The sequence below is a fragment of the Macrobrachium nipponense genome, chromosome 6 (assembly GCF_015104395.2).
Source record: "Macrobrachium nipponense isolate FS-2020 chromosome 6, ASM1510439v2, whole genome shotgun sequence".
In the NCBI taxonomy this organism is placed as follows: domain Eukaryota; kingdom Metazoa; phylum Arthropoda; class Malacostraca; order Decapoda; family Palaemonidae; genus Macrobrachium; species Macrobrachium nipponense.
The window spans coordinates 26514787-26542357 of record NC_061108.1 but is presented as its reverse complement, the minus strand read 5'-3'; the positions used below and the strand labels follow the sequence as shown (position 1 = coordinate 26542357).

General features: G+C 46.6%; 1 protein-coding gene across 1 annotated transcript in view; it reads left to right on the top strand.

Annotated features, from left to right (window-relative positions):
* The window catches only part of LOC135216469 ((E3-independent) E2 ubiquitin-conjugating enzyme-like), a 561446-nt gene that overhangs the window by 10744 nt on the left and 523131 nt on the right, over positions 1-27571 (top strand). Inside the window, 1 exon segment of the mRNA XM_064251838.1 lies at positions 18060-18233. Within this exon segment, the coding sequence (XP_064107908.1) occupies positions 18060-18233 (174 nt within the window).

Here is a 27571-nt window from a genome sequence, read left to right as displayed (position 1 = left end):
GGGAAGTCATGAGAAAAAGTTTGCGGCGTCGGAAGGGACGAGAATGACTTTGATCACCCCGTTCTGGCCGCGAGAGACTGGTTCACAGAGGTCATGGCCTTCGTAGTAGACTTCCCGAGGATGCTTCCAGTAAGGACAGATCTACTCAGACAGCCCCACTTCGAGAGGTACCACAGAAACCTCTCCGCTCTGAGTCTGACTGCATTCAGACTATCCAAAAGTTGGCCAGAGCGAGAGGCTTTTCTAGGTCAGTGGCGAAAGCTATCGCCAGTGCAAGAAGAGCTTCATCCAATGCAGTGTACCAATCGAAGTGGGCAGTCTTCAGGAGTTGGTGCAAGAAGAACGGCATTTCCTCCACCACGACCTCTGTGAGCCAGATTGCTGACTTCCTTTTATATCTGAGAAGAGATCTAAAACTTGCAGTCTCTACAATCAAGGGATATAGGAGTGTGCTTTCAGTTGTCTTTAGGCACAGAGGCCTGGACTTGGCGGACAACAGAGACCTTCACGATCTCTTGAGATCTTTTGAAACAACGAAGGTTCAACAACCCAGGTTGTCGTCTTGGAACTTGGATGTAGTTCTGAAGTTCCTCATGTCCAGTCCATTCAAACCTATGCATACGGCTTCCCTGAAGGATGTTACTAGAAAAGCTATCTTCCTGACTGCTCTGGCGACGGCGAAGAGAGTCAGCGAGGTGCAAGCGATTAGCAAATACGTGGGCTTTAAAGGTTATAACGCGGTTTGTTCCTTTGAGCCCAACGTTCCTGGCAAAAAATTAAAATCCATCCAACCCTTGGCCTAGGACCTTCGAAATTAAAGGGATGGCCGAAATCGTTGGGCGCGAGCCAGAGAGAGTTCTGTGCCCTGTCAGGGCTCTCAAATTCTACCTAAAGAAGACTAAGGATTGTAGAGGTCTTTCGGATAACTGTGGTGTTTTGGTAAGGAAGCCAAATTTTACCAATGTCGAAGAATGCTTTGGCTTTTTCTTGAGGGACACCATCAAGGAAGCGCATTCATCCTGTCAAAAACAGTGATATGAAAATGTTGAAGGTGAATGCGCATGAAGTGAGGGCTATTTCTACATCGGTAGCCTTCCAAAAGAACATGGCACTTAATGACATCTTGAATGCCACATTTTGGTGTAGTAATTTCAGTGTTTGCCTCTCTACTACCTTCGGGAGGTGAGGACTACATACGAGAACTGTTGCTCTTTGGGCCCATATGTCGCAGCAGACACTATATTGTGGACAGAGAGTAGCACTCTATCATTTAGGAAATAATATGTTAGTTTGGACTTTTTAATTTTATTTCTTTTTATTTTTTATTTTTTTAGTTTTTTATTATGCTTATTTAGGTGTTTAGTTTATGTGGTCTTTGGGTCGGAACCGCCTAAGGCGGACTTCCCTCCATTAGCTTGGTTATACGAAGTTTAACTAGATAGGCTAGGTCAGGTGGTAATGTTTTTGCTTCGCCCTCATAGTAGGGTAAAATGTTTTGTCACATTGTGGTCACGTACCCGTTGACAAATCATCTGGAGCGCACCAGCTACATAGGTCACGTCCTTGCTGGCACCTCCAGGTTAAGCATTAACAGCATTCGGTGTCTAATCAACACCTATATGATCTGTCACATTGTGGTCCGCTCCCTGTGACAGTTCATTAGAGCGCACCAGCTACACAGGTCCCACGTCCTGCTGCACCTCTAGGAATGCCATTACCCAAAAAGTGGAGGTCTATAATGTAGGATCTAGTTGTTTTGTGGTCACTCCCCAGTTTGACAGATCCTCTAGAACTCACAGCATCGCAGGTCACTACCTGGCTGGTGTCTCTAGTAAAGCAGAAGCAGACGTTTGGGTGACGGTACTCACGAAGTCAGCTATGCTAACAGGTAAGGAACCAAGATATCAATCATGTAAATGGAATTGTTTCCCAAAATCCGAGTCTGTCTCCCCCTTCCTCAAAGGTGGGATTCAGCTATATATATATCTGGCAGGTAAGGTTCATGAACAAAATGATATTGTTATGATACAATAAAGTTTGTTCATACTTACCTGGCAGATATATATAATCAAAGTGCCTACCCACCTCCCCCCAGGAGACAGTGGCACTAGAAAAATCTGACAGAAAATGGGAATGGTTCCTGACGCCCGCCTCCCAGCGGCGGGAATAGGTACTACCACCTGGCCGACCACTGCGTGTGCCGGAGTTTGAAATTCTGTCGGACTTCGGAGAATACAGCTATATATATATCTGCCAGGTAAGTATGAACAAACTTTATTGTATCATAACAATATCAATTTTCTCCCTCTCCCTGCGGGCAGAGGGTAGCAGTCGTCACAATGCTGGACAGGACGATGATACAGGTAAGCTATGTAACTGAGCTCCATTCTATCCCTTTCATTAGGGATAGAAGCATTTATCCGTCCCTTCCCTAGCAAGGGGGGAAGCGCGGACACCAGTAAGAAACAAACCCAATACTTTATATTTGGCTTCTTACTTAGGACTTAGTTCTTGCTTGCTATTCATAAGAGGTATGCTTGCCTTCCTCTTATGAATTGGTCCAGAGGTCTGACCACTGATCTTGCATTGCACACTCTGATCAGTTGGACAGAGGCTAGGTTCCCCCCCTTTGCTCTTACAACCAGGGAGGGAACCCAGGTTGGTCAAACACCAGTCTGTTCACAAGACTCAGATTCCTCCCACCAATAAGTGAGTCTTCCTTATGTAAAGAACCGATGATTTTTATAACGTGTTGGAACAAATCACAATGAAAGTAAAAATTGTATTTTTCCTAACTATACAAACCTGAGGTCCTTTACGTATAGTCCCACCTCATGCCACCCCTCACTATGTTCCTGGGCCTAAAGCAAAGTGATATGTTTACCTCCAGTCGGGCGGGACTCCCGACCATCGGACAAGCAGTTACTGCTGAACTACCTTGTAAGTAAATCTTGTGATCGGTCCAGCTGGCGCTGAATAGTAATTCCTTATGTAAAGGACTTCAGGTTTGTATAGTTAGGAAAAATACAATTTTATACATTCAACTTACCTGTCAGATATATACCTTAGCTATTAGACTCCGTCGTCCGACAGAAATTCGAATTTTGCGCACACTAACAGGTAGGTCAGGTGATCTACCGCCCTGCCGCTGGGTGGCAGGAATAGGAACCATTCCCGTTTTCTATCAGATTTTCTCTGTCAGCGTTCGCAATTGATCTTCGTATTGGATTTTTTGGTGACGTATTGATTGTTGTATTGGCATATGCTATTGTGGACTGTTGATTGGATTTGGATTGGATTTTTCATCATGATGTCTGACTCTGGAAGTGTTGTGAGAATGTGTGAATGAGGGCTGCAAGGTGAGAATGCCGAAAGCTTCGTTGATCTCACACTGTGTGTAAATCGTGTAGGAAGTTATGAATGCTCTTTAAATAACACTTGTCACGAATGCGAGAGTTGAGTGTTGAAGGATGGAAGTCTCTAACTTCTATTTGAAGAAGTTAGAAAGAGACAGGGTGAGGAAGGCTCCTTCCAAAACCTTGCCTAGCTCCAGATCTAGCGATCAAGTTAGTAATTTTGTACCCTCTTCTTCCTCTGATAATGTTGCTCCTTCTCTAATATTTCAGTCCCTGCATCTTTTGTAGATCCTGCGGATTCTACATCGGAGATTGCACATCTCAAAGCCGCCCTTAAGAAAATGGAACTTAAGATGGCGGCAATAGAAGGTAAGCAAAGTGAAGTAAAACAGTGCAGTGGAAAGTGAAATAAGTGTCCCCCAGTGTAGTGGAGGGGGCGTCTGATCGGCTCCACAACGCTCCCAGGCCTAGACCTCTTTCAAGCTCCCAAGCCCAGAGGAGAAGGAATGTCAAAAGCCGTATGGAGGTTGTGGAGGATCCCCACCAGTCAGATGTCCCTTCGGCAGGTTCTGTGACACCTCAGACTGCCAGAGATCGCTATAGGAAAAGCGTTCTCCGTGAGTGTTTCTCTTCTTCGGAGACTTCATCTCCCAAGAGAGGATGGAGATCCACGGATCTTTCTCGCCCCTTGAAGAGGAGCTGGAAAGAGTCCTCGCTTAGACTCGAGTCCTGAGCGTTTGTCCGAGGAATTGCCGTCGGAAAACAAGAAGGCTGGAAGTTTGTTGTCTCTCTCCTGCTGATTCGTGGGATCCTGATACGGACCCTTCTCCTTCCCCTCCTATAGACAAAAATAGAGAGACTACGAGGATACTGAGAAATATGCAGGATCAGATCGCTTCTCTCGTTGGAGTACTCTTCAAAGATCCTCCAAGAAGGAAGGATTAGTCTCTCCCCATAAAGAGATCTAAACCGTCCGTATCTCAGGCTCGTCCTAGAGAATTATCTTCTTTGGACAACGATTCTCCAGTCAGGCGCGGAGCTCCTACCAAGAGAAGAGAGCAACCCTATAGTTCGGACTCGTCGGTCTTTAACGAAACCCCTGCCAAGTTTCAGGCTCCTACCAGGCACCAGGCGCCAGCCGAGAGCGAGATTTCTCCCAGGCGCCAGCCAGGCGCGAGGCGCTAGTTAGCAGCGATACTTCGTTTGGAAGTATATCTCCTTCCAAACGCAAGACTCTTCGCAAGAACAAGACACTAGACAAGATAGATGGACCTGCGAAAGTGACTGTTTCCACTTCGACTTCTCAGGGGATTGCAAAGAATTCTTTGGAAGTGCAAGAGAAGAAAACTTCTAGATCTGGCAGTCCTTCTCCAACCAGAAGTATTTCTCCCCGAGAGAGAAGGTCCCCGGAAGACGAGTCTTCCAAGAGAACTCGTTCCCCTCCTGCTGTTATGGAATTAGAGGATGTTTCTGATGAAGAGATTCCTACTAGTGAAGGCCTCTCTAATTATAAGGTCTTGGCTTCTCTTCTCCTACAAGAATTCAGAGATTTGTTAAGCCCAGTGGCTCCTCCTCCTTCTAGATCGCTTTTTTCAAGCATGAAGACACCAAAGTCTTCTTCATTTTTGAAAATGAAGCCAGCGATCTCTATGAGGAAAGCTCTGCAATCACTTAATGCGTGGATGAGCACAAAGAAGGAGACCTTGAGAACTGTGTATTGCTCTCCTCCTTCCAAGCTTGCAGGCAGGAGAGGCATTTGGTACAGGACGGGAGAAGCTAGGGGCTTGATGCTCCCCTCCTCTGTGGAATCGGACTTTTCTAGCCTAGTGGAGTCTTCAAGAAGACACTCCCTTAATTCTGCTAAAGCTTCCTGGAGCATGTCCGAGTTAGACCAGCTCCTAAAGGGACTTTTCCACGTCTTAGAAGTCTTAAATTTCTTGGATTGGTCCCTTGGGGTGCTGGCTAAAAACAAAAAGACCGAGAATCCGGTACTTTCTCGACCCCGAGGTTTTACACAGTATCTTGTCTTGTATGGACAAAGCAGTGCAAGATGGTTCGGGAGAACTGGCCTCTCTTTTCGGGTCAGGAGTGGTTAAAAAGAGATCACTTTTTGGGTCTTTTTTGACCAAAGCTGTATCTCCGACTCAGAGGTCAGCTCTGCTTTACGCTCCCCTGTCGGATCACCTGTTCCCTTCTCAGTTAGTGAAGGACATCTCTCGTTCGCTATCTGAGAAGGCAACCCAGGATCTATTGGTACAGTCTACCAAGAAGAATCGCCCGGCAGTACCAGTTGTCAAGAAAGCTGCTCGTACTCCTCTAGTGCCCTTTCGTGGAGGTTCCTCATCTCGACCCCCAACGAAAAGGAAGACTTGACAAACGAGGAAGGTCTTCCTTCTGATCGTTCAAAAAGTCTAAATAGCAATCTTGTCCTCCAAACACCTGTAGGTGCCAGACTTCTAAAGTTTGTAGAAGCCTGGGCCATGAGGGAGGCCGACCCCTGGACTCTGTCTGTTCTGGGGAAGGGGTACATCATACCTTTCCTAGACAGATCGCCCTTGTCTACTACTACGAAGGAACTGTCGGCGAGGTACAAGGGCCCTGTTCTGAGGGAGACGCTTCTTCAAACGGTGGTAACGATGTGGAACAAAGAAGCTATAGAAATAGTGCAGGATCCTCACTCCCCGGGATTTTACAACTGCCTTTTCTTAGTCCCGAAGGCTTCGGGGGGATGGAGGCCTATGCTAGATGTAAGCATTCTGAACCGATTCGTGGAGAAGAAAAAATTCTCCGTGGAGACGTCTGCTTCGGTTCTTTCAGCTCTGCGTCCGGGAGACTGGATGGTCTCCCTGGACCTTCAGGATGCTTACTTCCATGTTCCAATTCACCCATCGTCGAGGAAGTATCTCAGATTTGTGACACAAGGAAAGATCTTTCAGTTCAGGGCCTTGTGCTTCGGCCTCTCTACGGCCCCTCAGGTATTCACGTACCTGATGAGGAATGTGGCCAGATGGCTTCATCTAAAAGGTTTAAACATCTCCCTTTATCTGGACGGTTGGCTCATCAGAGCCTAATCAGAGAGCCAATGTTTGGAGGACTTGAAAATGACATTAAAACTAACACAATCCCTAGGATTGCTCGTAAACCTCGAGAAATCGCAGATGATCCCCAGCCAGAACTTAGTTTATCTGGGGATTCGGATGGATTCTCGGGGTTTTCGGGCTTTTCCTTCCCAGGAAAGGCTCCTTCGGGGCTTACAGAAAGTCTCGAACTTCCTAGGGAAAGAACGCAGCTCAGCAAGGGAATGGTTAAGCCTACTGGGGACTCTTTCCTCTCTAGAACAGTTCATTTCCATAGGAAGACTTCACCTACGCCCTCTTCAATTCTTCTTAAGAAGAACGTGGAATTGGAAAGAAGGACAATTGACAGACACTTTCTCGATTCCCTAAGAAGTGAAGAATCACCTAAAGTGGTGGCTGGTCCCTCTAGAGAAGAACGAGGGCATGCCACTGGAGGTTCGGAACCCCGACCTAATATTATACTCAGACGCATCAGAGAAGGGATGGGGGGCGATTTTAGGGGCAAAGGAAGTGTCAGGCTGCTGGAAGGAGGAACAGGAAGCCTGGCATATAAACTCCAAGGAACTGTTCGCAGTTTTCCTAGCCCTAAAGTTCTTCGAACTGGAAGTCAGAGATCAGGTGGTACAGGTCAACTCAGACAATACCACGGCATTGGCCTATATCAGAAAACGGGGGGACCCATTCGTTTTCCCTTTATGAGATAACGAAGAATCTTTTAGCATGGGCAAAAGAAAGGAACATTACCCTCCTGACAAGATTTGTGAAAGGAGAGAAAAATGTGAGGGCGGACAGGCTCAGCAGGACGAACCAAGTCCTCCCTACAGAGTGGACTCTCCACTCGCAAGTGTGTCAGAGCTTGTGGTCCCTGTGGGGCAGGCCACAGATAGACCTGTTCGCAACTTTCCTATCCAAGAGGATAGAGAACTTCTGCTCCTCGGTAGAAGACCCGAGAGCGATAGTGGTAGATGCCCTTCTGTTAAACTGGTCAGGCCTAGCTGCCTAAGCCTTTCCCCCATTCAAACTACTAGGGGTAGTTTTAAAGAAGTTTGTGGCGTCAAAAGGGACGAGACTAACTCTCATCGCCCGATTTGGCCCTCTCAAGATTGGTTCACAGAGGTACAGGAATGGATGGTGGACTTCCCCAGATCTCTTCCAAACAGGACAGATCTGCTCAAACAACCCCACTTCGAGAGGTATCATCAAAACCTCCCCGCTCTTGCTCTAACTGCCTTTCGACTATCGAAAGACTTGTCAGAGCGAGAGGCTTTTCGAGCAAGGCTGCAAGAGCTATCGCTAGAGCCCGAAGATCTTCAACCATTCGGATCTTCCAATCGAAGTGGGATGTGTTCAGAAGATGGTGTAAAGAGAAGAAGCTGTCCTCCTCCGATACCTCTGTGACCAACGTAACTGATTTCCTGATTTTTCTTAGAGAGGGGTCTCAGTTGTCGGTGTCTACTATAAAAGGATATCGCAGTATGTTTGTTTCCGATACGTAATACAAACCCTCGGTCCTTTAACAATAGGAAGGTAACTAGCGGCAGCTGGGACGGTCGTAAGCTTCGAACAAGGGGAAGAACGGTAGTTAACTGCTTGTCCGATCGTGCGCGCGCCCACGCGCCCTCGCGCCCGAGAGGTGAAGAATCACTTTTGCTTTCGGCGCGGGTGTGAAGGACGTGTTCGTCATCGCTCTCTGCCCGTTTCATCGTCGTATGCTTTGTTTATATTGGTTTTCTACTAAAGGTTTGTTTGACTTGAAAATGAAACTGTAAGTACACTGTTTTTCATTTCATTACTTAATTATGAACCAACATGGAGCTATCGCCGTAGATGCGGCGATTTCCTCTCTTTTCATGAATTGAACCCTTGAATTATGTCTCGGTGCGACGCTACGCGCCGAGTCATGTATTTGGGCGAAAGTGTTTAATTGAAAAATGTAAGTACTTTTTTTCATTATATTTTGCCCTGTGCGTTCGTTACCGAGAGCGTGATTGCGCTCGGCACGAGCCTTTTATTTTATATGATAAAATGCAATGAAAGTGGATTCGCAATGCAGTATTCTTTTCATTTTCATTTATTTATTTGCATAATTTAATTTGGATCAATTTTCGCTCTTACCCACCCGGAATTGATCCTTACGATTATTTTCTGTGAAGTGAAATCGCAAGTGCAGTATTCTGTTTCATTTCATATATATTTTATGATAGCATCATATTATTTGGATCAAGTTTCCGTTCTTACCCGGAAATTGATCTTTTCCCCTTTAAGTTCTATGAAGTGAATCGCAAGGGCAGTATTCTGTTTCATTTTCATATTACTTTTCACTGCTGTGCGGGGGTAGGGAAGCGAAGGTCTGCCAGGAAGTCGTTGGAAAGCTCTCCCGCGACTCCCTTGGTATCCGATTCTTCGTCTTCCTTCCTGCCCCCCGCTCAGCTTCTTCGTTGTATTTTGTATTTTGGGGTCTTCCTTGCGTTCGGGGTGGGGCATGTCTCCCCCCCGTGCGTGAGGAACCCCTCTTACTAATCTGTCTGTGCTACCGCAGGTGCTACATCCGTGGGAGACGACCTTGGACAGGTATGGGCCACTGCGGCTGCGGGGCGGGCCTAGCATCCACTACAACCTCCACGGCCGCGTTATGCTGCTTCCCCCCGCTGGTCTACACTCCCCATGCTGTGTCGGTGACGCCGTCTGCCGCTTCTAGGGCCGGTCGCCGCCGTACCGAGGTGGGGTATGCCGCCGCCGCCTGTGTTTTCTTTGTGTTTTGCCTGCCCCAGACTTCCGCTGTTCCAGCAGCTCGCCCCTGGACCGGCGCCAGTACTCAGGTTCCCGCTGGCTGCCGATGATTCTACGAGGCGATGGCTGGGCCTGCCGTACCTGTCGCTGATGTGGTTCCCAGCTACTGGCTTGGCTGTCCCTTCTGTGTTACCGCTGCCGCTGTTCCTGCCGCTCCTGAGCTGGTTGCTGTTCCTGTCGCTCCTGGTTCCTGCGCCTGTCCATGCTGGTCCTGCCCATGGTGTGTCTTCCCCAGTCCCAGGTCCTTCCGGACAGGTGCAGTCGGGCCGTGTTGCTTCGGCAATAGGCCCGACTCCGGCCTGGATGGAGGACCTGACGACTGTCCTGCGTGAGCTGACGAAGAAGAGGAAGGTGTCATCTTCGTCTTCGTCTGCTGCTGCCTCTTCCCTTCGACTTCTAAGGCCCATAAGCCGAAGAAGAAGAAGGCTGCCTCCCCCCCTAAGAAGTCTCCTTCGGGAACTTCTAAGGGCCCGTCCCACCTCGGTGGGACGGGGGGTCCTTCTGCTGGTCCTCCTGCTCCTTCGGGAGCGGGGCCCGTCTCCTCTTCCGTAAGGAAGAGATAGACGGGGACAGAGGAGTATCGGTTAGCTCTGGTACTTCCTCGCCTGGTGCTAGCGGCGATGCCGCTACGCCAGGTTTTCCAGCTCGGTCTCTCATTCGCGAGAGATCCCGAGTGTACGCTCTCCCTCGGGAGACCGTGTCAGCCAAGTTTCGGCGCCAGAGTTCGCTCGGCGCCAAGACCACGGCATGGAGCAGAAGGCTGGCGAGAACCGCTCAGGTGACTCTCGCCAGGCCAGCGGCCGCTCTCGCAGCGACCAGCTGGTAACCGGGGTTTTCCCCCTAAGAAGACTCCTTCGGGAACTTCGAAGGGCTCGTCACACTCCGGTGTGACGGGGGGGTTCTTCTGCTGGTCCTCCTGTTCCTTCGGGGAAACGGGGCCCGTCTCCCCTTCTGAGAAGAAGAAGAAGACGGGACCAAGGGTGTGCTGGCTACCGCTGGTACACCCTCGCCTGGTCTTGGCAGCTCTGCTGCTAAGCCAGGTACCGGCTCGGTTTCTCGTCCGCGAGAAGTTCCGAGTGTACGGTCTCCTTCGGGTGACCGTGCAGCCAAAGTTAAGACGCCTGAGTTCGCTCAGCGTCATGACCGAGGCACGGAGCAGAAGACTGTCGAGAGCCGCTCAGGTGACTCTCGCCAGGCCAGCGGCCGCTCTCGTAGCGACCAGCTGGTACCTCGGGTGGACGTGACGGTCTCTGACCGGCCACGGGTTGAGGCTGGGAAGAGGTCCCCCAGGTCCCCTCGACCGAAGGCGGTACCAGCCTCGGCTGGTACCAGCGGTTTGACGTGCCGCGAGGACGCTCACCGGTCTCACCGCGAAAGCGAGCTCTGCAGGTCACCTGACGCGCCAGCCCCCCACACATGGGACCTTTAGGGCGATACGGTGACCAGCAGCAGCTCGTCTGACGCACGGGACCGGGGGTCGACGTGCTCAGTCGAGCCGCTCGCCACAGGTGAGACGGCATGGCCAGGCCTGCAGATCGATCCCCACCGCGGGTTGGTGATCGGCTGCAGCCCCCCACGTACGCTGGTCCTGCCAGCGAGCGGGGGGGGAGCGTCAGGTCTGTCTCTCCACTACCTTCAACTTCCTCGGGCTACACCGGGAAGAGCGAGGTAGCTAGGAGTGATCATGAGAGGTGCGCCACTCACGTCCCGTCACGACGCCGCACGTGCCACGTATGGTCTTAGGACAACCAGGACGTACGCGCAAGTGATTGGAGGCGACCGTCAGGGGGGGGAGGGGGTAGCGTCAGTTATGTCTCTCCGATACCTTCAACTTCCTCGGCATACGCCAGGAAGAGCGAGGTATATAGGAGTGATCGTGAGAGATGCGCCGCTTACGATCCCGTCAACGACGCCGCACGTGGCCAGGTATGGTCTTAGGAACAGCCAGGACGTACGAGCAAGTGATTGGAGGCAACCGTCAGGGATCTGTTGCTGATCCTTCTTCTGAAGGAGGAGGGTCTTGGGAACTGCTCTTGTTGGAGGGACTGACGGTCTACTCCTCAAGACGCTGTAACTTCCGAGATTCAGAGTAAACTTTGCCCAGGTTATTGCACTGATTCGTCAGCACAACGACCTGGGGAAGGATCGCCGCTCCCACCAGCAGAGCCCATGTCTCTGCTCGAGTCGTTTTGGGGCCCGAGAGGGGAACCCAAAACCGACGGTAGGTTTTGCGTGAGCGGAGCTTGCCGATTCTGTCTTGAACCAGAGTCTCTCGTCTCCGGACAAGAAGGCTGTCTCAGTTCTGGCCGGTCGATCAAGCTACTTCCACCTCCTCTACTGCGACAGCGGCGTTTCTACGTGTCTTCGGACACCGTATTTAATACTCCTTCGGTCCTCCTGAGAGGTTTCGACCTCGACGAGGACTGGAATGAGTCGGAGGACGGTATCGGCTCTCTCCTGTCAGGTGTCGATCAGCCCCACCCAGACGACGTTCACAGTGGCGGCAGACCCTTACCTACAGTGAGAGTTCGTAACCCTCCTCCGGAAAACGTTTTCTCCTGACGATACGTTTTCCCAGACTCTGAGAGGCCATCGCCGCAAGGCGATGGCTGCTCCTACTCTTCTCCAACTGCTAGTTCCACTGGGAAGGCGAGCGAGTATCCAATTCCTCCCCCATTCCCTCTCTCCTTACGGCTACGAGGGAAAGGGGAGGGATCCTACAGAGATTTCTCTGTAGGATCCCACTTGGGGACTGCGCTACCCCCGGGGGGACCTTCGGGTCCTACCTGATGTAAGCCCCGGTCGTTGAGGAGGGATCCTGCCCCATTCTTGATTTCTACAGGAATCGAGAGGACCACCAGCCGATATCGTTTGACGAATTCGGTGGGGGTTTCGCAGACTGCTTAGAATTCTACGGAATTTCTAGCGCATTCAGAGTGTTAGAGTTTCTTACGATCTCCAAACACTTAGGCGAGACCACGGTCCAAAGTGAGCGAGACGAGAATCCCCGATATGTTACACGATAATCGGGAACCTCGCCTATGCTCAAATTCCTGGAATTTCTAGCATTAGGAAGAAGGACTTGCTGCTGAAAGAAGACTATCTCACATTAGGCGACCAACCTGGAATAGAGAAGAACGGACAGGAATATCCAGTTTTGGCTTGAACTATCGTCTTAGTATTCTGTTCACCATTGAAGCTTTCCTTCGAGGAAGACTTCTTCACTCTCTTTGATAGAGACCGAAGGTGGTCGATCTCCAATCCTTATTTTGTTTTTCTTGAAGGAAAGAATTTAGGATGGAGATCGTTGTTCAGAATCCTACAAATATACTACGTATATTAACCTCGCGACATGATTCTGCTAAGCAGTTGAATGGTCCGAGGGGTGGGAGGCGCATATCCTGGTTATTCTACGGATTGCGACTTAGACGAAAAGTATTCTAATTGAACTGCAACTCGGGGTTGCCACTGCAACCTCCCAGGAGTTTCCAATTTCAATTTATATACTTATGGTGTTGTCACAACAAACACCATTTAAGCTTTTATATTTACCGCAATTCGTTTCGCATAAATATAATTGCTCGAGCATATCTTTTTTTATGCTCGGTGGTTCTAGCCGAACGCATTCCTTCGTGGAAAGGATTACTTGGCAACTCAGGAATGACGAGTCAGCGAAACAGCTACTGCGTATTGAATTGCCGAGGCATTTCAGTACCAGCTGCCGCTTCGAGATGCACGGTTGGTTAGGTGTCTTTCTCACCTGCTTTGATTGAATACCAACCGTATCTCTGCCCAACAATCACGGACTTAAGTCTCTGATTAACGGGGATTCTCGCATACATGAATGACCATCTACTGCTGTGACGCTAGTATTCATTGTCTTCGGTATTGCGAGAATTTTAAACAGAGATATCTATTCGACTCTCATCTTTCTGTTTACCGCACGGTAACAGAATTCTGTAATAGTCTCTTGCTGCATCGTATCTCGATAATGCGAATGATTTTGCGGAATCTGAGTTTGTCCTCAAAATATCTTGTATTCGGAGGTGTGCAATTGTTCATTGTTCACCCCGGATTAGCAGATGTATTGAAAGACATCGCCTACTCCCACACTTGCCAGCTCTACTTCCAAACGTTCAGCCCATGAGAAGCAGTTTCTTCAGGCGGATCTCCCCTCCTGTGTTTCATTACTGAAGAACGCCCGCTTTCACTGCACACCGGACAGCAATGAAATGGCGGTTAGCGTTTTCAGTCATTTGTAAGCACAGGTTAGAATCTTGAGATTCCTTCTCTCGATTCAGCTGGAAGACGTAGGTTGCATTCATTGCCTACCTTCGTCTTCAACGTCACATAGTGTTGTTTCTCCTTAAGCTGAGATTCAACGTCTATGAGATTTTTCTTGCCATCAGGGACCTCGGTCTTTATTTTGAAGGCAATTGACTTTCGCCTTTTGAGCTTATGCATTAAGAGAATCATCGCCGCGCCGTCCGGCATCGGTGACTAACAAATATTTTATTTGTTTGGTCTCTCAGCATAACTTTAAAGGGCGAAGGTCACGTGACTTACCCGGATGCTTGGACAACTTGCCTCTACTGATTCCGAACCAGTCAGTCGGCAGCTGTCAGAGCGCCCGAGTCAGTTACGAACTATGCTGGACTTAGTTCGGTTTCTTACAGAGCAATCATTACTTCGTCTTAATAGCTTGTCAGTATGAGTACTGTACATAACCAAAGTCGAGAAGAGGGATAGGTCATACGACTATTCCCTTCTTTTCGTCTTAGGTAACTGCATGACTTCTCTGAGAAGTCAAGCACCAAAGGGATGGGGATTTGTGACGCTCGATTTCGTACCGATCTCGTAGCGAAGACTCAGAACCCTTCGGTAACTGACGATTGGTTCGAGTCCTTCACAATACCCTGCCTAATGGACTTCACCGCCTCCGATACGAAGGCTATGCTGCTTTGTCCTGTGAAGGCGCAACGGAGCTGTCTGAAGGAAACTCGACACCCAGGATGAGTGTGGACGCCTCTTCATCATTCTCTCGCGTTCCGCAAGAACTTCTCCGTGGCGCAGGTAATGAAGGCAGGCGCCTGGTCCAAAAACCGGGACCGCATGCACCCCCTTCTACCTTTGGGATATTGCCCACAGTTCCTTGGATCTTTTTCCTTGGGAACCGTGGTGGTTGCTCAACACGTTGTGTAGTTAACCCAGACCCTCGCAGGCTGAACAGCATCGAGTCCTAGTGTGACTGTAAGAATGGATGAGGAATGAGGAGTGTGACTGGCTCCTCTTCCCATCTTTTTCTTCCCTCTACCTCTGGGTAGAGGGACACGGTCGTCACCCTGCTGTGTAAGGACGAGACGCAGGTGAGCTACTCAATAGAGCACCATCCTATCCCTTTCAGTAGGGATAGGAGTAAATATCCACCACTTCCTCCAACAAGGGGGAGGAAGTGGATGCCAATTTGAGACAACCCATCATTTTATGATTGTCTCTTGCAAACAGGAACAAGTTCTTGGCTTGCTGGTACAACGAGATACGCTTGCCTCTCTCTTAGTACTTGGCCCAGAGGTCTGACCATTGATCCTGCGGTGCACACCCCGATCAATCGGACAGAGGTTTGGATCCCTCCCTTGCTCTTACGACCAGGGAGGCACTCAGGGTTGGACGAACACCAGTCCTGTTCACCAAAAAGACTCAGATTCCCTCCAACCAAGAAGTGAGTCTTCCTATTGTTAAAGGACCGAGGGTTTGTATTACGTATCGGAACAAATGACAATTTGTCGAAAATTGCATTTTTTCCTAACTATACAAACCTGAGGTCCTTTACATATAGTCCCACCTCATGCCACCCCTCACTCTGCAACTTTTGCATGGGCCTAAAGCAAAAGTGATTCTTCACCTCTGGGGGCGCGCCGGGCGCGCGCACGATCGGACAAGCAGTTAACTACCGTTCTCCCCTTGTTCGAAGCTTACGACCGTCCCAGCTGCCGCTAGTTACCTTCCTATTGTTAAAGGACCTCAGGTTTGTATAGGAAAAATGCAATTTTCGACAAATTGTCATTTTCAGCTGTTTTTAGAAATAGAGGTCTAAAAATAGCGGAAGACAAGGACCTTCACGACCTGATAAGATCATTCGAAACTTCAAAATCCATATCTCCTCGTACTCCTAGCTGGAACCTGGATGTGGTACTAAAGTTCCTGTCATCGGAAAAATTTGAACCTCCTCACCTTGCATCGTTTAGGGATTTAACAAGGAAATGTATTTTCCTGTTATCCTTAGCTACCGCTAAAAGAACAAGTGAAATCCACGTCCTTGATTCTCGAGTTGGATTTAAAAAAGATTCAGCTCATGTTCTTTCCAGACTCTGTTTCTGGCCAAGAATGAGAATCCTTCAAAACCCTGGCCCAGGAGTTTTGAAGTGAAGGGTCTTGCGAACTTGGTGGGAGAGGAGATAGAAAGATCTCTATGCCCAGTAAGGGCTTTATCTGAAGAAGAAGAAAGAACTCGGAGGATGTCAACAAGGTCTATGGTGCGCTGTAAGGGATCCAGAGACCCTTGTCCAAAAATGCTTTGGCATTTTTTGTTAGGAGCGTGATTACGGAAGCTCATGACAAATGCACTGATGACTCCTTCAAAACGCTTAGAGTGAATGCTCATGAGGTAAGAGCCGTGGCCACGTCTTTAGTGTTTCATAGAAACATGTCTATGAAAGACATTTTAGATGCGACTTACTGGAGATGTAACTCAGTCTTCGCATCCCATTATCTAAAAGACGTCAAAGTAACCTATGAGAAGTGATTCTCTCTAGGTCCTTTTGTGTCAGCGGATACAGTGCTGGGGCTTGGAACAAATACCGATCCTTAAAATTTTTTATGTTTGTATGTAAACCTCCTTTTTAGATGGGTTCCTGGTTTTCTACTGACAAGGGTGCTTGATGTCGTACAGGCGGCCGTTGCCTTTGTCAGTAAGGAACTGGGAATGTATCGGACAAGCAGGGTTGTACAAAAATTTTTTTTTTTTTTTTTTTTTTTTTTTTTTTGTACTATACGTTATATGTGTGTTTGTGGTTTGAGTTATTGGTTGTTTGTGAGGAGTTTGGGAATAACTCCTTGCAATCTTAGAACTAACACGGTTGTTAGGTTAAGGTGATCGGGATCGGTGTTGTGCTCCTTGAATAAGGTTCTTGTCAAGTAAGTGGATCAACACCCATTGACAAAGTCCTTCCAGGCTCTGCCGAGTAAGTGGATAAGACCCCTTTGGCAGACCCACAAGAACTCTTAGCCATAGATCAATATCTCGCTGAGGCTCTTGAGACGAAGCAGACTCCAGGACAGTAACCATGAAGTCTTCCGTCTAATCAGGTAGGAACCAAGGTTTTATTTATTTATTACCTACAACGTATGTTGTGATTCCTGCCTAATTCATGAATTAGCTGTCTCTTACCCTCCTCCAATGGTGTGAATCAGCTAAGTATATATCTGACAGGTAAGTTGAATGTATAAAAATGATATTGTTTTGATACAATAAAGTTTTATACATACTTAACTGGCAGATATATACAATTAATTGCCCACCCAACCTCCCCTCAGGAGACAAGTGGTAGAGAAAATCTGATAGAAAATGGGAATGGTTCCTATTCCTGCCACCCAGCGGCAGGGCGGTAGATCACCTGACCTACCTGTAGTGTGTGCGCGAAATTCGAATTTCTGTCGGACGACGCAGTCTAATAGCTAAGTATATATCTGCCAGGTAAGTATGTATAAAACTTTATTGTATCATAACAATATAATTTTACTATCAAAAATTGTGATTTTTCCTACATCAAAACATGTCTTATTAAGTCTTACTAAAGTTGGACAGTGTCGCCAGCCACCATGAGAACATAAAAGTTGTCTACTAACCCCTTATACATCTCCAATCCAGCTTCCAGATCAGATGATACTGAGGACATTTAAGGCCCATTACTCTCTATGGAGAGAATTTTTCCAGGCTAAAGATAGTCCTACCAAAAAAGCATAATGAAAATGTGGAAATTTTGTACAAGTACAGTACATAGTGCAATAAATATAATTGAAGAAGCGATAAAAGCTCCTATGAAGGAGATAATAAACTCATGTTGGAGAAAATTTGTTCAGAATGTGTTAATCTTCACTGGATCCATCACAAAACATAACAAAGAAATTGTGGCTCTGGCAAAAAATGGGGCTGGGGAATGGTTTGGAGGGAAGAACTTTTAGAAAATTCAAGATCTAGTTGACACACCACCATAACTGAGTTTACTGAAAGCTGACTGAAACAGGTCTTATATCTGATGGAGGAGAAGCAATGCCAGAAAGCAAGTTTATTTCTGGCAGTGTCATTGGTAGATTTTTTTTTGTTCACAGTTCTCCATGTGCGCACTTTGAAAATGAAGAAAATGGCAGAAATAGTAACTGTACTTTATAAGTAAATATTTATAGAAATGAAAAGCCAAATAAATCACAATAGTAGTATTTTTTCTAAAGGTCAAACCCAAAATCCTGGCCTTTCCTTCCACCTCATATGCTACCTCTTTCCCTGGCATTCCAAAGCCTCTAAGACCAGCCACTCCTCCTCCTCCTCCTCCTCAACACATGAATAGCTCCTCCTCCTCCTCCAAAATGCATGAAAAGCTCCTCCTCCTCCTCCTCCTCCTCCTTCGAAATGCATGAATAGCTCCTCCTCCTCTCCAAAATGCATGAATAGCTCCTCCTCCTCCTCCGAAATGAAGTATGAATAGCTGTGTACATATACTGTTTGTTTATGTTAATTTCATATGAATAACATTATATGATTTTGTTTCCTGATTCTTAGGTTGGCCTAGCAGACCGTTCATTAATGCCAGGTGATGTTGTGCGGCGTCTTATCAGGGGCAAAGACACGCAACGTGGCTACTGTCGTCAAGTTCATGTGACCTCAAGTGTTCAAGTTGTAGGAACAAAGCATGTGATACTAAATGTGGACAGCAACCAGTTAACACCCCTTGAGGTAATGCGTTTTCTTTTTTGCTTTTCGGTACTGTATAAGTCCATGCTTCAAGTTGTTCATTGCCATTAAAGTTAATCAGTTTTTTCATATAGGTAACTTACCAAGTAATTGCACATCTATAGCAGTTTCCTCTCACACGGCAGCATAGTTTTGTGTAGGTGACTAGACGCACCCACTATTGGGGAACAACAAAGCAGAACTCAATTTGTTGTTGCAAGACTAGACTCACAAAATCTCTTTATGATTCACATAAAATTTTTGCTAATTGTAGGGAGCAAGTATGTGCAATAGATCTAACATGATGAATGCAAGGACTGGGATGATAGGAAATGGAAGGTTTTGAAATTGCATTTGGTTAAGTTTGATAGGGATAGGAAGAGGAAGGCGGCCTTCAGAGTCAAAAGTAGGGCTTTACATAGCCTAGAATCTACACCTAAGCCTAGTTTTTACATATGTGACTCACCAAGCAATTACATATAGCTGCAAGCTTTTTACCATGGCAATCAAAAATTCAAATTTCACAGTGGTGCCACCATCCCTAATGAAGATTAATAGGACCCGCCCACTTCAGGAATGATAGGTACAGAACTGCAGAGGGTTCCAATTCATTTTTTGCCAACTCCCGACTAACATTGGTGATTTTTGGTGGCCATCTTTGTCATTCTCTTGGATATTTTCCAGTATGTATTTGGTATTCAGTTAATTTTGTGGTGGTTTAGCATAATTAGCTATTTCTTTAGCTTTCATTGTCAGACTGCAGCTCTTTAGCATTCGATATTGTGTAGAAGGGTGTAAGACTAGGTTGACAAAATTGTCATGATTCACACACCAAATGTGGTAAGTAAAGGGGGCAAGAATATTCCAAAGAGCTAACATTTCCAGAATATAAGGATTGGGATGATTGTAAATGGAAAGCTTTAAAATCACACCTAGATCAGCTTAATAGAGATAGGAAGAGGAAAGCAGCTCCTAGTGCTGAAAACAGGGCTTCTGCAACTAAATTAGTTGCAGATGTTTGTTTGTTCTCAACCTCCTATCATGTCCCCAATTCTTAGCCCTCCTACTCCTTTACCTCAAACTCTGCTTCTAATCTTGACACCATTGCTAGTCTCAAGTCAAAGTTTGAACAAAAATTTGAGTTTCATGCGAGTGTGTAATGGAGTTACCGTATATACTCTTGCACGCGATCTCGCATATCATGCAAACCCCCAAATTTTCACACCCTTAAAAAATTATTTGTTCCTACACGATATACAAAACCCTTGGTCCTTTACATAATGAATTTCTTTTGGCATAGCTTGAATTATGGCCGTTAAATTCTGAACCAGGTGTTTAGGCAGTAACTACCGTGTGGCATGCGGGTAGGCCAGCCTGCCCGGATGTAAACACTCCACTTTGCCTTCCGCCATCTCTGATGAAGATGTGTGTTTGTGAGCTCTTGCTGACTGGCCGTTGATCATTTTCCAGTGGAATCTTTCTTTTTATTCTGTTTTTTAAATATGTATATACGGTGTTTTGATATAATATTAAAATTTTGTACATGGAACTTACCCAGCAGATATATACTTTAGCTATAGACTCCGTCGTCCCCGACAGAAATTCGAATTTCGCGGCACACGCTGCAGGTAGGCCTGTGATTACCGCCCCTGCCGCTGGGTGGCAGAATAGGAACGATTACCGTTCTAGAACCAGATTTTCTCTGTCGCGGTAGTGTCAACATACGTTGTTGCTACCTCCTGACTTGATTTTCGTTTTTTCATCGCCATCGACCTTCTGGGCTGTCTTTTGCAGGGAAGTACTGGGTCTTTGGTTTGGCATACGCTTTTATTAACTTTTTAATGAATTTGGCTTCGAAATTTCGAAGAATATATTACGTGAAACTACCGAATTTTTCGGTAGACACTCATATATTTTGCAATAAGGGAAATATTGATTTTTTTTTTTTCACTAATACGTGTATAAGTGTTAGAACTTGATGAAGGAAATATAAGATCTAACTTCCTACTTTAGGAAGTCAGAAAGCATATAACTAGATACGCTTCCATAGAAGCTTTAAGAGCTCTCGTACTAACGAGCAGTTAGAGTACGTATTGACAATTCTAGTAGTTGTTCATCCTCATCACCTTCTTATCCACAGAATCTACAAATTCATATGTGCAAATTTGAAGATAAATGGATGGAGCTCAAAAGGCGAGCTCTAAAAAGGTAAGTGAAGGGTATAGTGTTCCCAGTGCAGTGGAGGGTGCCGTTCTGATCGGCTCCGTAGCGCTTCCAGGCCTAGACCTCTTCCACTCCCAGACCCAGTGGAGGAGGAAAGTCGACAGCCGCAGGAAGGTTAGGGAGAACCCCCACGGTCAGGCGTCCCTCGGCAGGTTCTGTAGAACGTCCCAGACTGCCAAGGATAGCCATTGATAAGGCATCCTTAAAAAAGTGCGTCTCTTCATCTTACATCCGAAAAGACGAAGAATGTATGTTTGGAGTTTCGATGATCTAGCGCATTCTCTGAAAAGCTAAGAGCACAACTGAGCAAGAGCCAGCCGCTGCCAGGAAGCCGCGTTCCAGCAAGCTAGCGTGAGCTACGTTCCAATAGCCAGCAGCGAGGCGCGTTCCAGCTAACAGACTAGCGCGAGCCGCGTTCTAGAAAATTTTTCTTGGCGCAAGGCGCCTTCAAGAGACGAAGCGCCAGCCTGGCGCAAATTGCGTCAGAAAAACAGACGGCTAGAGCAAGGAGCCTTATAGTAGAGTGGCAATCAGAACGATCCTTCCATTGAACGTTTCCGGGCAAGAGGCTCTTTCTAAAAGGGGTCTCGTAGGCGCTCGGAACTATCAGGCGCACGGGACCTTCCACGCAAGCCGAATGTTCCAGGAGCGAGTCTCCTTTCTAGCGTGCGGAACATTCCAGGCGCTAGGTGCAAGGAGCCAGGCGCCAGAATATTCCTAATCTTCTTATGAGAGGGAGGTCAGTCGCGAGGCTCCTCTTTGAGTTTTCAACTTGAGCAACTTTCCCCTGGCAAAGGTGCAAGATGTCGCACAGGCGGCCGTCGCTTTTGCCAGAAGGATTCTGATACTAAGAGAAGCCATTTTTTTTCATTATTCAGAGGACTCTCTCCTTCATTCATGCTCTTCCCTCGTTATGAAGAGGCAAGAGCTTTGGGAGTTTTCTTATAAAGAATCTCATCGACGTTTGGGTATGATGGCGGATAGGAAATATCTACTTCCTTCCGTAAACCCTACAGATGAACAGGAATTCTGTCTCTTCGATTTATGAGGAAATCACGAAGATTTAAAGAGTTCCGGATAACTTCTTTCCTTAAGGAGATATATATACTCTTTCTATCGTTCTATTAACGAAAAGAACGAAGATAGTAAAAATTTTTCCTTTCTCTATCTGCCTCGGCAGGGAAAGAAGGTAGTAGAGTATCTGCTGTATGAGAATACGATACGGCAAATCATAACACATATCGTAGTTACTTCTTTGCTGAGCAACTCAATTACCAGTATCCTTCCAGGAATTTCCTAGGAAGGACTACGCTTAAAGGGATTGTTAAGACAACACCTACTTAGCTTCTAGATTTATCAAAGTCTTCTTTCGCTTAGATATGCATTATAAGAACTTCCTGAAGTCGATAATAATTTTATAAGATTCCTTTATTAAATGGAGTAGCTGGCAACTCTGGAAGAGTAAGGCCAGTCGGCTAACGAGACTGCTATCGCTTGACACCAACGCAGTATCATGTAGGTGTCGGTCATGAATGGGTCGGTTACATGTCTCTCTCCTTGCGGGATGGAATGACTAACCGTGTCTCTCCCCTACAATCGTGGTTTAAGCCTCGGATTGAGGGGATAGTTAAGCAAACATAAATAAAAATATTGTCTGCCTTTGCTAAGAAGCTTTCAATAAGAAAGATTATTACAACATTTCAATGCTGTTTACCGTAGGTAACATTTTTAAAGGATTCTAACGCAGCGGAACTCTATATTGTATAATGCTCTCATGCTTACGAAAGCATGGCTTATTAGAGTACATGCTTAGTGAGAAGATGAATGTAGTAGAGAATTCACTTTAAGACTACGGTATGGTCAAGTCTTATGCACATACCGAGGTTAACTACAGAATTCCTAGTATCCTTACAAAGGTTTCCAGATTAATGCTGTTTACCACAAGTGACAGTATTATAAAGGATTCTAATACGGCAGAGCGCGATATATATAATTCTCTCATCCTTTCGAGAAACGCACACAACCTTTTTAGAATCGATATTGCTCAAGAGAAGTTGGTGTGAGTCGGATGGGAAACATTCTCTTAGTGGCAGAAGTTGTTTCCCTGAATGGATATACTACGTATATAAAAGTTTTTTTCCCACTAAGAACGGATAATTAACATGTGAAGGATGTCGGGTACCATAAAGGCATAGATGTTATGGCACATAACCTAAAAAGAACTAGAAGGAAGCGCCAGCCTGGCGCAAATTGCGCCAGAAGCAACCATCCAAGATATTTTCTCGTTTTAGCGAGTTATTAACCTAAGAGTCCAGTAGCCTCTCGGACAGCAGGCTCGGTAACGGCAAGATTTTCGTTCCTGATTTCGTTACCCATTTAATCGAAAAGGGGGGGGTCGCTTACAAGGAATGATGAAATGATTTATTTTAATCACTTAGGCCAATTCCACGACTCTCTCATATCGCAAAGAGCATCGAGAATCTCTTTTTTCTCGCCCTGTTCGCTTAACAAAAGAGAACCTATTTGGGAACAGACACGGAACGTAACGATCCTTAAGAGGTTCGATGCAAGATGCACTGTCCGTGAGAAACCTCTCGATCGAAGATAATAACTGTTAACGTATGTCTAACATTTATTGAAAAGAGTTGTGAGAACCTGCGGAAAGTCTTCTTCATAGATCTCTTTGTAAGGTAGAAGACAAACAGGCTTCCTTTAGACTGCTTCTTTTTCCTCGAACCAAGAGAGGTAGCAATATAAGACATCTTTAAATTTAAAGAAGGGAAATAAACTTTAGTCTTTTTCCCCTAGTTATAAATTCTTAACAGATATTAAGATAATGGGGGCGTCAAAGGAAGAGAGGATGTATGCCTCATTTGGCCTTAGAGAGGTTGGATTCACAGAAGTCACGTTCTTCTCACAGCATGTTTCGTAAGGCTTTTCCAAGAGTATCTGGATATTCTATCAGAATCTATTATAAATAGACCTATAAAACCTCTCCACTCTGAGTCTGTCCGCGTGCAGACTGACCAGAAGTGACATGAATGAGAGGTTTTTCAAGGTAAATGACAATAGTCATGGCTAAGACATAGAATTGCTGCAGATCGTGCTAGATGGAATGAGGAAACTGTCCTCTTCCGATACCTCTGTGAACCACATAGCGAAGTTTTTTCTTCACTTTCAGAGGGAAGAATCACCTATGTATATATCTGCTATCAAAGAACGCAGTAAAAGGCTATACTCTGTCTCTACAAGGGGAATTAGAGATAAACAGAGGATTAAGATCTTCGGGATCTTATACGATACCGCAATACGACAAGAGTAGGATATCATGTACTTCGAATGGGATCTTTTTGTGGGCCACAGATTCCGTGTTCCGACAAAATGGAACTGCTCCTCATCAAACTTCTTTGAGAAGTTTATGAAGGAATTCTTTGTTTCTCTTAGCCCTAAACGACCAAGAAGACAAGTGAATTTTTGTGCATTGGAATCTCGCATCAGATTCAATGGAGACTCGGCAATGGGTTCTTGCCATCATAGTATGTCTGGCAAAAGAACTAAATCCCTCTATTCCTGACGCAACGCTTTCAGATAGAAGTTTCGTTGCCCAGGCAGGGTACTTACATTTTTCATCTACAGAAGAAGAGATGGTAAAAAAAAACGTTTGCCTACAGAGTCTTCGGGGTGCGATGAGGCTCAAAATGCTTCACAGAAGGTATTCAGAAGGATACAATAAGAGCTGAAAATCAGGGTTGGTTCCGCCCAATTTCAGCTCAGAGGTCTCCTTCGCTTCCAGACTCCTTCCCTTCCTTCGGGCAAGGATAGGGAAGATTCTGCAACGAGGAAACCTCATCAACATGTAAGAAGAGATCTCGTTAGCAAAAGAAGTGTTCACGAAGGATCCTCCTCGTAGGAAGACTCTTCTCTCTCGTATTGTTAGATATCCTGTCGTCTACTGGGTGTAGCTGACTAAAATCACTTCCCCTTGCCAGGGGCCAAAAGCTCAAAAGGGGAAGAAGATTTCTTCCACCCTTCTCCAGTCTCCTGATAAACTATGTGGTTGTTCAGGACTCTCGGACAATGTAGCGCCAGCCAAGCGCCAAATGCCAATACAGGCAAAAAACGCCAGAGGCGGAACAGTTCCAAGGAACTCTGTCATGGTCGGATACTGAGAAGGAGCGGCCTCCAACCTGGCGCAAATGCGCCAGAGGCGAACAAATCGGACAGATATAAGAGTGTCCAATGTGGACATCGCCAGACAGCCTAGAGACTCTTCCAAGCTCGAAGCTCCAGCAAGTGTGGAGGAGCCAAGCCAGGCGCGAGGCGCCAGCCAGGCTCTAGGAGCCAGCCAGGCTCTAGGAGCCAGCCAGGCTCTAGAAGCCAGCCAGGCGCCATCCAGGTGCCAGGCTCCTTCAAGGCTAGGCTCCAGTCAGGATTGAGGATCCATCCAGGCGCAAGGCTCCTTCCCAGTAAAGAGAAACCTAAAGCTCTGTCATTGTAAGAGGGCTAGTCCCATTGATATGATACAGGTAAGGCTCTGCCATGTAAGTGGGTCAGCCCCCATTGGCATGATCCGAGAAGGCTCTGTCGTGTAAGCGGGCTAGCTCCCATTGACATGATCCAGAAGGGTTTGTCAGTCATAGGTCCCTACCTCGCTGAAACTCTTGAGGCAGGCAGACTCATAGACAGTAATCATGAAGTCTTCTGCCAGGCTCCAAGTGCCTTCCAGGCGCAAGGCGCCAGCCAGACGCAAGGCTCCAGCCAGGCGCGAGGCTAGCCAGGAAGGAGGAGCCAATCAGGCACCAGCCAGGTGCGAGGCGCAAGGCGCCATCCAGGCGCGAGGCTCCAGCCAGGCTCTAGGCGCCATTCAGGCGCAAGGCTCCAGCCAGACGCGAGGCGCTAGACAGGCGCTAGGCGCCTGCCAGGCACGAAGCGCTAGCCAGGCTCCAGGCTTCACCCAGAAGAGATCTATATCAAAGAACGCCCTGGCCTTCTTTGAGACATTGTGATCTCCTAAGCACTTGATAAGTGCATTGATGATTCCTTCAAACAGCTGAGAATTAAAAGCGCATGAAGTGCGAGCTTTTCTGAATTCTTGTTCTTTCCCTAACAATATGTCATAAGGACATATTAGCTGTCACATACGGGAGATGCAACTCTGTGTTGACTTCCCATTATCCGAAGGATGTCAAGATAACCTTCGAGGGATCCTTCTCTCTTGGTTGATACGTGTCTGCGGATACATTGCTGGGATAGGGAGCAGATACTGATCCTTAACTAGTGAGTTAAATTTTATTTAACGTCGTGTTTTTTCTTTGGGTTTTTTGAAAGGAGTTTGTAGATAACTCTTTTTTCAACTTAAGCACTAACCCTCGTGTTAGGATCAGGTGATCGGGATCGGTGTTGTGCTCCTTAATTATCCCACTAGGCATAGGCATATTGTCATGTAAGAGGCTCTGTCGAGTAAATGGATAAGACCCCATCGACAGACCCACAAGAACTCTTAGCCATAGGTCACATCCTCGCTGAGGCTCTTGAGCGAAGCAGATTCCTAGGCATTAGCCATCGAGTCTTCCGCCTGATCAAGTAGGAACCAAGGTTTTATTTATTTATTACCTACAACGTATGTTGCTTACCTGTCTATTCAGTAAATAGTTGTCTCTTCCCACCACCAAGGGTGTCAATCAGCTAAGTATATATCTGCTGGGTAAGTTCCATGTACAAAAATGATATTGTTAAGATACAATAAAGTTTGTACATACTTACCTGGCAGATATATACGATTGATGGCCCACCCAACCTCCCCTCAGGAGGACAGGTGGAAGAGAAAAATCTGGTTCTAGAACGGTAAATCGTTCCTATTCCTGCCACCCAGCGGCAGGGGCGGTAGATCACCTGACCTACCTGCAGCGTGTGCCGCGAAATTCGAATTTCTGTCGGGGACGACGACGAGTCTATAGCTAAGTATATATCTGCCAGGTAAGTATGTACAAAACTTTATTGTATCTTAACAATATCATTTCAATTAATATGTAAACCCACTTTTTGTCATAGCCTTTATAGCCGCCTTTCTACTTTGTGTTAAGAGTCAGCGGCAAAGGTATGCCAACATCTTATTATTTACATACTTTCGCCCTTTAACGTGAGGACGGGATATGTATTTAACGTGAGGATGAGACATATATTTAACTTCAGTGATATTGATCCTGTAACGAGACATGTATTCATCCGTAATTTATGCTTACGCTTTGGGAATTACCAAGGGGAACTTCAGGGGTTGGTCCTTTGTTTTGTTTTTTCTGGTAATTTCTCTTCTTCATCCTTTCACTTTCTATCAGACGAAGGTAGGGGAGAGGGCGTGTGGTGTTGTTGTTTGGGGGATCTTCTCTCACTTTGGAGGGTGGTGCCCTTGGATGCGAGAGGAATATCCTTATTACTTTAAATCATTTTTCTTTATTTTACAGACTAACAGTGGTGATTGTGTTCACAGCAGTATTGGCTGGATAGCTCTTCGTATTGGTTATCCTAACCTTGGAATTGTACCTGTGACTAGTAGCATGTTGTGATACTGATCCCCGAGTGTGTGTACTGATCCTCTGCTGGTAATCATATTCATTTACCACCACTACCCTGGAGTTATGTCACTGGATGAAGCATTTTCCACTGCCCTGTGATGTTTTAACTTTTCCTGATGGTAGAAGTCTCACAGAATTGGAGGAATCGAAGAGGAGAGAAGCTCGTCAAGTGTCGTCATCCTCCTCTTCGAGATCATTATATTTTCATCAGTCTCCACCCCCTTCGACTCCTAAGGCTCTTTGCCGTGAAGGAGAAGGTTGTCTCCCCCCTAAGAAGTCTTGTCATGGGACTTCTAAGAGTCTGTCTCCTCAACTGAGGAGCTGGTTGGGTCTTCTGGTGGCTCTCCCATTCCTTCGGGAACGGGAACTGTCATGCTGTCCCCAGGGCCTAGCGTGTCGGGAGCCGTAGAAGCGCAAACTTCAGTTCTCACTTCTGCTGCAAGTCCTAAAGGTTCTGCCCCTAAGACTAGTTCCATGTCGGGCAACTCGTTCGAGAGTCCCCGAGTGCACGTAATCTTCGGATTCCCTTGCATCCAGAGTCGTTGA